General features: G+C 37.9%; 1 protein-coding gene across 1 annotated transcript; it reads right to left on the bottom strand.

Annotated features, from left to right (window-relative positions):
- Positions 1–346: 346 nt before the first annotated feature.
- N6AMT1 (N-6 adenine-specific DNA methyltransferase 1) lies at positions 347–15,243 on the bottom strand. The gene is made up of 6 exons (XM_060149411.1): positions 15,100–15,243; positions 12,825–12,911; positions 10,765–10,855; positions 6,981–7,064; positions 2,406–2,547; positions 347–1,329 (listed from the first exon to the last, which is right to left on the bottom strand). Exons 1-6 carry the CDS (start codon positions 15,231–15,233, stop codon positions 1,223–1,225), a joined length of 645 nt encoding a protein of 214 aa, XP_060005394.1. The 5' UTR covers positions 15,234–15,243; the 3' UTR covers positions 347–1,222.
- Positions 15,244–15,778: the final 535 nt, after the last annotated feature.

Below are 15,778 nucleotides of genomic sequence, written 5' to 3'. Positions count from 1 at the left end.
ACAGTTCAAACCCATGTTGTTCAAGGGTCAACTGTATATTTTAAATGGTGGGGAAGTTACAGAAGAGGTTCCTAAATTTAGTAAAGGTAATTTGACATTTCTTGAAAGATACACATGTGGGCTCTTAAAAATGTGATTAATTTGAGTGCTGGGTTTATTTACATACAACTCTCCCGGACCTAAGAAAAAAATGAAAGCAGTCTGCAATATATATGCAAGAAGAAAACAAATATATGATAGAGGATAGAAAGTAGGAAAAACGTGACCAAGGAGAAGAATAGAGGAAGAAGCCATTCTAAATAATAGAAAGAGAATGGAGACAATAAGTAAAGGTAAACTTAAAACATTTTAAATAAACGATTGTGTTTAATTACAGAATACACTATGATTGTACAAATGCCAACACAAAAGAATGAAAGTTCCTCTATTCCCACCTGTTATTTACCTTTTGAGAATTTCTTATACACACATACACACAAACTTTCTTTGTTAGTTTTTCAAAAATATACATATAGGTTAGTACTATTTTGCAACTTGATTTTTTTCACTACTCAGTAGCACATCATGAACCTCTTCTGGTTCAGTATATACAGAACTTACTTGTGTTTAATGGCTGGATATGTCACTCATGTTCAGTAACATGAACATACTGTAATTTATTTTACCAATCCCTTTGCTGATGGACATTTAGGTTAACTTCATTGCTTTGCCATTACAAGTAATGCTGAAATGAACATCCTCTTCATATACAAATATACATATATATATATATATATTTTGCGATACGCGGGCCTCTCACTGTTGTAGCCTCGTCCGTTGCAGAGCACAGGCTCCGGACGTGCAGGCTCAGAGGCCATGGTTCATGGGCCTAGCCGCTCCGCCGGCATGTGGGATCTTCCCGGACCGGGGCACGAACCCGTGTCCCCTGCATTGCCAGGCGGACTCTCAACCACTGCGCCACCAGGGAAGCCCTACAAATATAATTTATTACATATTCTCCACATATATGTAATATATAAAATTCAAATTATATATATATTATATATATTTACTTGCATTTGTGCAAATATTTCTGTAGGCCTGATTCCTGGGCAAAAGGAAATGCCTTACTCTTCTGCCTTTTTCTATATGACAAATTTCTGACTTTATTTGTTAACTAAGAAATGACTTCTGTTTCAAAATATGCCAAATGCATGCAGCTTTCAGTAGCACACACTATAGATTAGGACTTGGTGAACTTGAGGACTGAAAGGATTTCTTGGCCTGCTTGCCTGGAAAGTGCAGTGGTCCCTTGTAGACCTTTTGTCTTCATTATTTTCAAAATTTCTTCTAAAACGAAAATTAAAACAAAAGGTAAAATCCAATTAAATCATATGGTGAAGTACATATTATCACTAAACAGTTTAATAAGATGATAGACAGACTATTTACAAATTCTATTTATCTAAGAAAATAGCATATACCATGTAATTTCTATTGAAGTGAACTTGGACTTCAGACAGATGAGAGCACCTTGGATTTTCAGGGTGTTGCTGAGAATTCTAATCAGACTGAATAACTGCTTTGCAGTGGTAGCCTACTCTGGACTCAACAGAAACGTTAGTTATACTTACTATTACAGTAAATGATTCATTTTTTAGTTGCTTGGCTCTAATCTCTGCCCTATATCCTCCCTTTTGGATGAAAAATGCCAACGAGCCTGTGTGCAAATCATATACTGACATTGAAAAGTGGTAGTAAATGAAGTAGCTTATTTCTTTAAAGGTACTGAAAAAAGCAAGACCTTCTCTTTCTAAATAACTAACACTAAAAAGATGAAACCAAGAAACTGGGGTCACAAAAAACAAACCCTCAAAACCAAACAATCCGAAAACCCTAGTTAATTATGATGTGATTTGAGGGGCTGAGAATGTAACATATAAGATAATAATCAAACCTGAGATGTACAGAAAAGAGAAGAGAGATTATGGTCGATTTAGTTAACCAAGTAATCTGAAAACCAAGATATAAAAATCCTATCAGGAGATACCTTTCATGATAAAACTTCAGATGAACTAAAGAGTATGCAGCAGAACTGCCAAGACATGAAGACTAGAATATAGAGAGAAAATTCACAGAGTGAACTGAGGGTGAGGTGTTTTAAGAAGATTATAGATTCTGTATTTGAATATTAGTTGATAAATTAGGGAAAAAAATCTCCCTCACTCCAAAAAAGACAATACTCTTTAAAATCAGAAAAATCTACCTCTAAAAAATCTCTCTCCTCTTTCAACATGAATGTTATGTCTGTATTATCTGTTGTCAGTGATTACATTCATTAACATTCTGGGTTACTACCATCTTTGACATAATTAGCCTTGATTTCAGCAAAGTAAATGGTTAAAAGATAAACTGGTCTGTATTACCTGGATTGTTTTCTTTAATGGTGACTAAATAGAACAATCCTCTTGGTGAAAGGAGCTCTGGAGCCAGTGGAAACAATCTGTCCATGACTTCACGACCATTTCGGCCACCAGCCCAAGCTGCCTCTATCCCGTGACTCCTTACCTGTGACCAATTAGAAAGATTGTTCTGTTTTGACTTAAGTTACATTAAAAAAAACTGAATCTTTTTGACAAGTAACGTTCACCAAACAGTAATGTACTTTTTATTTTACTGCTGATGAGGAGGCAGCAGTAAAGCTGACTCTGAGCCCCATCATTTCCTAGCATGTGTGACCTTGCATAAGCCTGTAATCGTTTTTTTCTTTTGCCCTTGGGATAAATCTTTGTGTGATTAGCAACATAAAGCTAAAGGTCCTAAATATCTGTCACCATTTCACATTTAATTATGGCAGCTGGCACTACAGGAGAAAACTCCCTTACAGAACCCTTCATGTCTCCAAATCTTATACAGATAAGTCTGTAATCTTGATGAATTAGTTTCCTCTCTTACCTGTAAAATTAGAAAAACAACAGTTTTATCTGTAAAATTAGGAAAATGGTAAAAAATTATTTTTGTCCTTTAGGAATAAATGAGGAAGTATATTTAAAGTTTGAGAACAGTGCTCTGTGCATAATAATGTGGTTTAATAATAGTTGATACTATTAATACAATGTTTAAATTCTTAATATAGAACAATTAGGAAGAAACTAAAAGGGAGAACTTGTATTATAAGAGATCTACTTTGCAGAAACAAAGTTTCAAAATGTCCCACTGTATCTGGCTGTCTTCTAGATTACTGAGAGTACTACAGCCCTTTTTCAGGAACCCACTTATTACATAAAAGTACATTGAAGCATTTTTTCCTACAATGATCTAATTATAGTATAGAAACAAAACCCATGAGTTTATATAGCATTAAAAATCTTTAGATGCTTAACACTGTATATTGTTTCTAAAACTTAAGAATACATCGAGAGATGAATGGATAAAGAAGATGTGGCACATATATACAATGGAATATTACTCAGCCATAAAAAGAAATGAAATTGAGTTATTTGTAGTGAGGTGGATGGACCTAGAGTCTGTCATACAGAGTGAAGTAAGTCAGAAAGAGAAAAATAAATACCGTATGCTAACACATATATATGGAATCTAAGAAAAAAAAAGTGGTCATGAAGAACTTAGGGTCAGGGCAGGAATAAAGATGCAGACCTACTCGAGAATGGACTTGAGGACACGGGGAAGGGGACAAAGTGAGAGAGTGGTAGTGTATATATGGACATATATACACTACCAAATGTAAAATAGATAGCTAGTGGGAAGCAGTCACACAGCACAGGGAGATCAGCTAGGTGGTTTGTGACCACCTAGAGGGGTGGGATAGGGAGGGTGGGAGGGAGGGAGACGCAAGAGGGAAGAGATATGGGGATATATGTATATGTATAACTGATTCACTTTGTTATAAAGCAGAAACCAACACACCATTGTAAAGCAATTATACTCCAATAAAAATGTTAAAAAAAAGAATATCTTGATGAAATCACTCAAAAACTACTTAAACCCTAATACAATTATTTTCTTCCTAATCCCTTTAATGGTTTTTGTCCACATTTTAGTTTAAATTATTTACATACAATTATACATTCTGCTTTTATTCATTTATCATGGCATATATTTCCCCATTAAAAATAATTTCTTGGGAATTGCCTGGCGGTCCAGTGGTTAGGGCTCCACACTTCTGCTGCAGGGGGCATAGGTTTGATCCCTGGTTGGGGAACTAAGATCCCACAAGCCCGTAAAAATGAATTTCTTTATACCTATAACCATATACATGTACAATTAAGAGAAATATGTTCGTATACCTCCTTTAAAAAAAAAAACTGTACTTTTCCCTTTTCTGTTTTGCTTGTCTGCTACCCTCCCATCTTACATACACACACACACGTTTTTCTTTTTTGTCCGTGTTTTACAAAAAAAGGATTATATCTACATTCTTGCCTGTATCTTGCTTTTCTCAACAGTACCATATGGAAATCTCTTCATGTGATCAGGTATAGTTCAATTTCCTTTTTAATGGCTGCATAATATTTTATTGTGTTAGAGTATCATTTCTTATTTAGCTATTGATGGGCATTCAGCATGTCCATTTGCTTAATTTTTTTGTATCTAATTTAAATTATTCTCATATTTATCATAAGCTCCTCAATATAATTTCCCACATAGTTAATAATACTAGGGAATTTATCAGTTCCTCTGCTTTTTTTGTCATGCCTTTCATCCTGGAGACTTCCCTTTTCTAACATTCCAAGAATTCCCTTTTTCTGGGGCCCATATCTTCCCGTTTCTTGGCTTACTCCCTTATTTTGGTGGAGCCCATTCTCTGGATGTTTCACAGGGTAAAGTTACCCATGGAAAGAGTGCATGGTGATGACAGCTTTTGCCAAGCCTGTCCCTTGTCACTTCTGTTTCAGTGTGGACTAGGAGCCCTCTGTGCTGGACCCTGTTTACACGCCCCCCAGGGATGCTCAGCCAGGTTTGTCTGCTTGCACTAGAGACCACCCTCCAGGAGGATCTCCTGGCGACAAGCACATTCTCACAGGCCATGGAGGGGAAGTTTTCATCTCTGGAAGGAGTCACGTTCGGTGGTCTGCTGACTGCCTACTACCTGGGCTTTGCTGTGCCTTCCCCTGATCCTTTATAAGTCACAGGTACAAACCAACAGTACCTAACCTCATGTTGAGGGATGTAATAGTAAGTATAGCCACAACTTTTTACAAACTCCTATTATTTGTATGTCTCCTGGATCTAACCTCTAAGTCTCTTAACTTTTACCTTCATTGTTTCCTTTTTTTTATCTTCATGCTCAATGCACTGAAATATTTTCATTTGGTTTCCATACCACTGATTCAGGTCTTGACAGAGACTACATTATCTTTAAATTCATTTCCTAATGTTTTACATAGTAAAACATATTTTCAGGCTCCAGAAAATCTTTGTTGTGCTGTATTTAACCCTGCTCTCCAGCTAATTGCTCAACTAATGGAAATTATGACACTAGCTCTCTCTGTTGCAACTGTGACAAAGCCCAAGTCATTGCCCACACTCAATTACGTACATAATTACACACACAGCTTAGGAGTAGGAATGTGGGAGAAAGGAAGCCCATTCATCTCACCATGTTCCCAGAATCTCCTCCTCATTCACTAGTCTTCCCAGTAGTCTGTAGACCTGATAAACCATGATTTACTTAACTGTCTCTCTTCTGTTACATATATAGGTTCATATTACTTGTTATCATAAATAAAGGTGCACTAAGCATATTTTTGTAAATTACAATTTATATTCTATTGTTAATCATTTTCCTAAATTAGATCTCAAAGACTGAGATTATTGGTCACGCTTGATATTTATTTCCATAGTGCTTTTCTAAAGAGTTTTATTAAGTTGCAGGGACTTCCCTGGTGGTGCAGTGATTAAGAATCCTCCTGCCAGTGCAGGGGAGACGGGTTCAATCCCTGGTCCGGGAAGTTCCCACATGCAGAGGAGCAACTAAGCCCGTGCGCCTCAACTACTGAGCCTGCGCTCTAGAGCCTGCAAGCCACAACTACTGAGCCCACATGCCACAACTACCGAAGCCCACGTGCCTTGAGCCCTTGCTCTGCAACGAGAAGCCACCACAATGAGAAGCCCGCGTACCACAACAAAGAGTAGCCCCCACTCGCCGCAACTAGAGAAAGCCCGCGCGCAGCAATGAGGACCCAACGCAGCCAAAAATAAATAAATTTATATATTAAAGAAAGTTTTATTAAGCTGCATTTCCCTCCACTGCTGTTCACCTTATGACAATGACTTTCCTTCTCACATGAGTTCATATGTCAGGGGAGCAACAACTTCTCAGTAGTAACAGCAGCAATATAGACCCTTCCCATCTTGGTAAAGGTGAATGTAATATTTATCAGCCTTGCCAGAGAGTGATCATCAAAGAATAAAATAGGTACAATAATTCAGAGGAAAGCTAGCTAGTCCATCACTAAACTTTTGTCTGCTTTGACCATTCTTTCTTTAAACTGGGAAATGGTTACTGCGGTTTTCCTCTTCATCACTGGAAATGCTACAGCAATGCATGTCAGGGTTATAGCTTTTTCCTACCTGAGATGAGGACTGCTTTCCCCCACCCCCACTTCCTGACACCTGTGAAAGGAGGAAAGCTAAGGCTTTCAGAAATAATTCCTATGTGAATTTAAGGTGATTAAAAATATTTTTTTTTGCAACTTTGTTATTCATGATAAAGGTACACACAGATACATGAATTTAAACACCATGGCTTGATTTGGATGGGATTTTAAGGAATAGATATGGACCACAGTTTGTATTTCCATTAGTTTCAGGTTCCTTTCCTATGTCTACCAATAGTATCCAATAATTGACAATTACAAGTAAAATGAGAGCAGTCTGTGTTATTAGCGGCTGACTGATGTCATATGATAAAGTATGTTTGACTTTTAGATAGAAAAAAGCTGAAAATATTAGTAATTAAATTTTGTTGTATGTCTTACCTCTTCAGGTGGAGTCACTACATAGGGAGGATTAAACACCAGAAGATCAACTTTTTCCTTCAATCTTGGTAGCAAGCCTTTGACCTAAAAAATGTTCAAAATAGTCAGAATTTTAAGCTGGACCCAGAAATAATAAATAAGTAGATGGATAGATAGATATCCATCTAATCAATCTTTAAATATAGTCCCTCATGTTTTTAGAAAAAATGTGTTAGAGAGCCAAATTTAAGACAGAAATGGAGATAAATATCTTCACACTTTCATTCAGATAAAGATTATATGCATTTACCTAAAAATAGGGAAAATAAACTATTTATCAGAATGAACACTCTGCTCTTCAACAGCTCACATGTTTACATTCTGGGCTCACTTTTAGAAGACGGAGGCAAGCTCTCACATATTCTGCATAGATTTGTGCACAACTTTAAAGTTATAGCTGCTAACTTAAACATTTATTTTCTATAACCAAGGGAAATATTTTACAAGATGACAGAAAACATACATGAATGACAAAAATATCAGAAGACAGAATTTTGTTTTTCTTTCTACGTCTTTAATTACTTGTATATGTATTGGCTAAAACAATTAGATATCAAAGAAACAAAGGACTAAAAATAGTGGGAAGAGACCTGAAAACATCAGTTGTTTGGCATTTTATAAATATTTGAACTGATACAACTTTCTATAGAATAAGAAAAATGTCTTTTTAAAGAAAGTATATTTAGGGCAAAATGTCATTTAAAGCATCCCTCTGATTGAATTAAATAACTAAGTATTTAAAAAATTATGTCTGATGATGTCATCCTATACCTTCGCAGGCACAGTAAAGTAAAAATGCTGTATCCGGATGAGTTCTCACCCCTAAAGCCATTTCCTTCAAATATTACTTCACACTGACTCTCACTCACGAATTCCAACCCTGTTATTCTTCAAAGGTAATTTCTTTCTCTACTCATTTAAAAAGAGAACAGATAACTATTTTGTGGAACATAATTCAGGTGTATCTTCTGCAAGTAGCAAGGCGACTAGTTAATCTGCTGTTCTTTCTAGTAATAACATTGGTGAGGAAGTACATTTGAAATAACCAAAAGCTTTATTTTCAATTCCATAAAGAAATTAAGTTTCCCAATTGTAAAAAGAATTCAAAAATGTAATTTTCAGGAAATGCTGAGTAAGGAAATTAGAAAAGAATTTGCTGTGTAATTACTTATGATGGCCCTGAGGTACTACATACTAATAATCATTTCAGTACTGGACTTCAAATAAAGGAAAAAATTGATACTAAAAAAATAGAAAATTACGGAGTTAAAAAGAAAATGGATTTAAATGAGAAGTCACTGTGGACTGGATATAAAATCTAATTACAGGCAACCCTCACTCATCCATATCTACCTTTTGAATAGTCTCACAGCACTAGAATAAACCCAAGAATTAAGAAGTAAGCAAAAAAGGCCTCTGACAGAAAGTTTTAAATCCATACAGCAAAAGGTACTCTGTGTGAGAAGCACTTATTCAGAATCCCTTAACTCTTAGTTTAAATACAAGTCTAACTAAATTAATTGTTTGGTATTCTAGCACAAAGCACATGAAAAGAGCCAGGAAAGTGCTATCAATGGGTAGCAGTGAAACATGACAACATAAAGCAAGTGAAAAGACAGACAAAGAGGAGAGAAAATAAAAACTCAAAATCACTGCAGGCTATAGCTACTTAATGTAAAGGCAGAAACACCTGAATAAACCTTAGTCATTATCACGTATAGTACAGAATAATAACTGATATTCATATTAATGACCCTGAATCACTAAAAGGTAAAATTATGTTTATTTTGTTTTAAGAATGTAAGGAAATGCATAAGACATATTTGAAAAAGGTTTTTTTCTAAAACTACAAAAGAAATACAATGAAAGTACTACTTTGTGAACAAACTCAGTTAACCAAAACAATGATTTTCTTTTATATGATAGCTGTGACACCCTATGTCCAGTGTTCTGAATACAAGCAAATGTAAAGAGTTTTGTAATCTGATCACAATACCCATGCTCATACCTATCTCTTCCTACCTTCTTTGCCACAAGTCAACACTCCGCATCATGGTCAGCTTTCGTTACTGAAAGAATGGATTCTGACAGCTTTAGAACTGACTACCACCAGTCATGTTATAAAACAGCTGTGAGACCTCTCAACTTTGATTCAGAAGATGTGGGCTTAAATTCTGGATTTATCACTTTATTAGTTATGTGACTTTCAAAAGTGTCCCTTACCTCTGTTAACAAAAATAGATATTCTGAATTTCTTGTATCTCTAAAGTTTTATTGTTCTATCAAAAAAAATATAATACTAATTATGGACACATTAAAGAAACAACTTTAAAAATTTAGGGACTTCCCTGGTGGCACAGTGGTTAAGAATCCGCCTGCCAATGCAGGGGAAATGGGTTTGATCCCTGGGTCCAGGAGGATCCCACATGCTGCGGAGCAACTAAGCTCGCAAGCCACAACTACTGAAACCCGCGTGCTCTAGGGCCCATGTGCTGCAACTACTGAAGCCCGCATGCCTAGAGCCCATGTACTGCAACAAGGGAAGCCACTGCAATGAGAAGCCTGTGCACCGCAACGAAGAGTAGCCCCCGCTCGCTGCAACTAGAGAAAGCCCGCGCACAGCAACAAAGACCCAACGCAGCCAAAAATTAGTAAATTAATTAAAAAATAAATAAAATAAAAATTTAAAGAGTAAAATCACCACACTGATTGAGTATCTTTCTTGATAGTCTAATTTTTAATGGCAGTAACAACTTCTAGTGGTATGTATAGAACTTCTTAGATCTTTGGCTTAATTCCTTCTAAGCTGCAAAATCATTTGTGAGTTTAAAAAAGAGAAAAGCTCAATACCCTTACCAGTACAAGAATAATACATGTCAAGAAGCATGGAAAGCATTTTATATTTCTTATGCCCACCTGTACATACTATTATGATTTTTGCTTATAAAAAGGCATTCACATTTATAACTGAAAAAAAGTTCAGAATCATCCAAATCTTACTAATATAATGTAAAATGTTTTAAAAACTGGAACTGAAAAACGTACGATGTGTAACTTAAAATGATGGTTCTGTAGTCGTCATTTGTTGTTTTTACCTGCCCAGGACCCATTCTGCCTTTCATCTGATTACATGTCCTTGACTTTCATTGGGGAAACTCTACCTCCTCTCATTCTCAATCCAAGTGGCTTGGATTATCCCAACCGAGCTGCTAGAGTGGGACTATGACTCAGGCTCAAGCCAATCATGTGCATATTCCAATCCCCCTTGAGAGATAGGCGTATGACTAAAGCTGATATAAATGGCACTCATTCTGGGGCTTCTGCTAGAGTAACTGAATAGAAAGTGTTTCTTTCCCTGTGAAGTTGCTGAGAAACAAGATACATACATGCAAGCATCTTGTTACCATGAAGGGAACGACTGCTGAGGAATACAGCCACTAGAGAGAAGTTTACAGTTAAGAAAAAGATGCCTGTAACATCATTTGAGTTCCTGAAACTGTTCAACTCTTTTTATTAAAGCCAGTTTGAGCATTCTTCTGACTGAAAGATACCTGATCTATACAGGCCAAGAGAAAGTTCCCTTGAATTGTGGAAAAGATGGATTATCTCAGTCAAGAATTTACTTTGTTCAGCGGGTTAAAAGTTAATTAATGACTCAAGTTTCTTTGACCTAAATCACCTTGACCTTAACTTACTTGAAAAGAAAATTAATTATTACAGTACTGGACAAGGACTAACAGCTTACCAAATCGGTAATTATTGGTTGAATGTGGACTTTGTTACAGCGTGCTGTCTCCAGGGTACATGCTGCTGCCTCAGGGTTGACATCAGTGCACCTATAAACAGAAAAAAACCAACTACATCCTGTGTCTACGGACAAAAATTCAAGGAATGCTCTACTCCTTTTATATAAAGTAGATCTATAAAAAAATTGGAATGCTTTAATAATGGTGAATTAAAAAAAAGAACTCAGGGGCTTCCCTGGTGGCGCAGTGGTTGGGAGTCCACCTGCCAATGCAGGGGACACGGGTTCGTGCCCCGGTCTGGGAAGATCCCACATGCCACGCAGCGGCTGGGCCCGTGAACCATGGCCACTGAGCCTGTGCGTCCAGAGCCTGTGCTCCGCAACAGGAGAGGCCACAACAGTGAGAGGCTCACGTACCGCAAAAAAAAAAATTGTTATATTGATATAATGTCCAAGAGTAGAAGAATACACTTACATGCACACATATCTGAAGGAATTTATTAAATTATGAATCCAGCAGGAGAATACTATGTAGCTACCAAAACTGAAATTTAAAAGGAAAATGCTCATCATACAATATTAAATGAAAAACATGGGAAATGAAAAAACAATAGAGGAAACACAGTTGGACCATGTGTGGTAAAATTTATAGGTGATTAAAAAAAATTATTTGGTTGCACCTGGTCTTAGTTGTGGCACGTGGGCTCCTTAGTTGCGGCAGGTGGGTTCCTTAGGTGTGGCATGCAAACTCTTAGTTGCGGCATGCAGGTGGGATCTAGTTCCCTGACCAGGGATCGAACACAGGCTCCCTGCATTGGGAGCGTGGAGTTTTAAACACTGAACCACCAAGGTGATTTTTATTTTCTTCTTTATATTTTCTATATTCTCAAATATTCTAAAGAGAAATTTTATTAACTTCCAATTTTTTCTGATAATCAACTTATTTATCTGAAATAAGATTCATTTTTTTATTCCAATAATTTAATAGAAAATTAAAATAATATATAATATGAAAAAAATTGAGAAGATGCTGAGCTGGTGCAGGCCCAGGCCGGCCTAGTACAAAGTTAAGGAGGTAGGGAGGAAGGTGGGGAAGCAGGAGGGAGGCAAACTGCCCTGCACAATGGTGAGGAGGCAGCTCAGAATGTGGTGGGTGTTATCAACGGCTGGCTTGACACTTTGGTGCGTACAATGTACTAAAAAAAACCAAAGGGAATTCTAAATCCTTCTAAACCAGCTGGTGAGGGAAGAGGGCAGGACAAGGATGGGGATGAGGGAACCAGTGTAGGCCTTCTGAAGGCCTCTGAGGGGAGGGGCTGGAATGTACTGTGTGGTTAGCAATGAGGTGGGAATGGATGGAAAAGGGCCAAAGTGAACTGTAACATGCAATGAAGGGATGGAAGAAAGACCCACGACTTGGCCAGCAAAGCTGGGGCAAAGGTCTCGGAAGGGGAGGAAGAGAGCGAGGGACTGGGTCCCAGTAGCTTGGGTGCAGTGGTTAAGAATCCACCTGCCAATGCAGGGGACACGGGTTTGACCCCTGGCCCAGGAAGATCCCACATGCCGTGTAGCAACTAAGCCCATGCACCACAACTACTGAGCCTGCTCTCTAGAGCCTGCAAGCCACAACTACTGAGGCTGCATGCCACAAATACTGAAGCCCACACTCCTAGAGCCTGTGCTCTGCAACGAGAAGCCACTGCAATGAGAAGCCCGCGTACCGCAAGAGTAGCCCCCACTCGCCACAACTAGAGAAAGCCCATGCGCAGCAACGAAGACCCAATGCAGCCAAAAATAAATAAATAAATTTTTAAAAAAAGATTCAAATTTAGAGATGACCTAAAATTATTATGCTTCTTATATAATTATGCAGTATGATGGAATGGTTTTGAACACGCAATTATAACTTTTAGGGAAGCATAACTTGCATCTGAATACTTACTAGGCTTAAATAGACACTATCAGATACATATTATTTACTTACAAAAATGATTTAATTCAAGCAGTTATATCCATAGTGAATCTCTTAGACCAAGATGTGGATGAATTTGTATACTTACATGTACAATGCTTGAGGACCTATCATAGAGGCTAGGAATGCAGATACCACTCCAGACCCTGACCCTACTTCAAGGCATATTTCCACTCTAAAAAAACAAAATAAAACAAGTATTAGTAGTGGTATTAAAATACACATCTCGGGGGGCTTCCCTGGTGGTGCAGTGGTTGAGAGTCCACCTGCCAATGCAGGGGACACGGGTTCGTGCCCCAGTCCGGGAAGATCCCACATGCCGCGGAGCGGCTAGGCCCATGAGCCATAGCCGCTGAGCCTGTGCGTCCGGAGCCTGTGCTGTGCAACGGGAGAGGCCACGACAGTGAGAGGCCCGCGTACCGGGGAAAAAAAAAAAAAATACACATCTCGGAAAATAACTCATGCTACTTTTATGTCTGTTTCTCCAGCATCATCCCTCACCTACAAATATATGGAAATATAAAAGAAATTTATAAATAAGCTGATTTCCAACAACCACTTTGTGCTTAATACTGCATAGTTCAAAACTGTTTGGGGGTATGTAATTTAAGTCTGTAAAATAGTAATATAACAGGTAGCTTTCAATTAATTTCTATAAAACATTACATAAACCATGGAATGTTAATTTAGGGTTGGAAATATTAATATGGAAGACATCAGCCCTTCACACAAGGAGCTTCTAGTTTGGTATTTCCTAAAATGATAGGACATTATTACAATATTTATTTATGAAAAACATTTTCTCTGTCACTTTGAAGTAATTCATAAGTCCATCAGCATATCCCAGGGAAATAAAAGTTCCCCCATTCTACTGATAATAGATGTGGAGCAGCAAAGAAATTCCATATTTGTACAGCTCTACACTGAATTGGGAAAATATCTGAGTATCTGATCTTAGAATATTAATAATACTCCTAAGAATGCTATTGAATATAATAAATTCTTGATTCTACTGTATTTGTCCTTCCCTATAATCATATATATACATCAAAGGCACGAATTATCCCCATTACAGAAATAGGTTTGATGGGATATAGGGGCCTCTCTAGCACCTAACTTTCCAAACAACTATTCAAAAACAACAAACTCCAGGGGTTTCTCACTTTTGGAACCATTTCTACACATCTGACAAGCCTTTACTGTGCTGTAGGAAGGTCTGTTGAATCTTACCAGGTGGCTTCTACTTGAAAATAACTATTGTGACCTCATAAATAATTAAAACTCCAAGACCAGAAATACCCAAGACTTTAAAACAAAATCAGTTCCTTTTACAGCACACTTTGCAAGGCACTTTGTGCTTGTAAATCTTTCTGTGATATCTTGATAGTAAAAGACAAGTTATAAAACAGTACTGTTCCATTCTATATTCCAGTAAATCCAAAAGTTCCATCGTTCACAATGAAAAACTAGTTTAATAATAGTTGGGGCATTTTACACGTGGAAAAATCTACCAAGAGGGATAAATAAACACAATATGGATCTTTGAAGCCTGACAACTCTTTGTTTCATCCTGAGAAAACCTATTTCAACTCTTGATCTTTACATAAATCTAATTATCCAAATTTCCTTCATTTAAAAAATGACAATGTAAGTATTCACTCTTTTTATATTATTAATTTAAAACTTATATGAGCACTTCAACAAATCAATTTTAATACTTATTAGGAGCTAGGGTATATTCTATAGGCAGCTAGCTGCATGTAACTTTAAATTTTTTAGTTAAACGAAAAATTCAGTACTAGTCACATCTCAAGTGCTCAGTAGTCACATGGGGCTAACGGCTGTTGCTAGATAGCTGAGTATACTATTCAGTGGGTTTAAATACACTCTCCTACTCCAATATTTTACAACCTCATTTCCTTTTTGTGCCCTTCCATTGCTAAAGGATGCTTTTATGCACTGAGTAAATTAATGCCATGCGACACTGATATCTACTAAAAGTTGTAATATTAAGACGCAGCGTTTTCAGAATGTTTTGCTTTTGAACGTGTTATAATATCGCTACTCTCAGGGGCTTAGCGTACTTAGTTAACAGCTGATAGGAAAAGAGACATCCCAGCGTGGTGAGGAAGCATGGAGCCCCTGAAACCAAAACACCACCTTGGCAACTACGGACAGATCCCCGCTAAACTGACTACGTGTATCCACGGAAAAAATCCTCAGTTACGGTGTTCTGGTGTCAACTGTCGCCAAGTGGACCGACACCGCCTCCTCTCGGGGACGGCGGCGACAGTCCTTGCCTTGATCGCCTGCGGCCGCCTCTCCCGAGCCCTCTCCCGCGGGGACCCTCGCCCTCCTCGCACCCCGTGAGTTCGGCTGCCGCCGCCTCGAGCGCGTCCAGCAGCAGAAATGTGTCCTCCGCGGGCTCGTACACGTCGCTGAAGGAGCCACGGCCCACATGCCTGTGCAATGGCGTAGGGAAACAAGGCGCCGCCATCTTTCGCTCCTCCGGCCCACGCTTATGCGCAATGCGCATGCGTACTGCAAGGGCGCAGGCCCAGCAGTGGGGGCGGGGCACCGGGGGAGGGAGGGTCACCTCGCTTACAGGTTGTCAACAGATGCACCTGGAATGTCTAATTAGACGGTTATATAATCTGCAGCTACTAACATTTACTTTCTTCTTTAGAGTATTAAAATTTGTTTTATTTTGTGGACTAGCACCGGATAGAGGCAGCCTCTATTGTTTCTGATTAAGGGGAATGTTTTCTCTCTCTCTTCTACACTTAGAAGTTTCCTTCTATTCCTAGTTGGCAAAGATTTGAAAAAATACATAATGTAATGGTTACTAAATTTAACCTTTTTTTTTTCTTTTACATCCATTGAACTTTCAACGTTGAGCCTTAAGATTAAGATTTGTTTTCCTTATTTCATTTTTTAGTAGTGCAATATAGTACAGAAATTGCCTTTCTTATGTTGAATCATGAATGCTCTCTTTTTATAAACCTCACTCGAGCAAAACGATGCATTTTTCTTTTATTTAAT

Source organism: Lagenorhynchus albirostris, chromosome 5 (assembly GCF_949774975.1).
Source record: "Lagenorhynchus albirostris chromosome 5, mLagAlb1.1, whole genome shotgun sequence".
Taxonomy (NCBI): domain Eukaryota; kingdom Metazoa; phylum Chordata; class Mammalia; order Artiodactyla; family Delphinidae; genus Lagenorhynchus; species Lagenorhynchus albirostris.
Note: the sequence above shows the minus strand (reverse complement) of the source record. Positions and strands in the feature narration are given on the sequence as shown.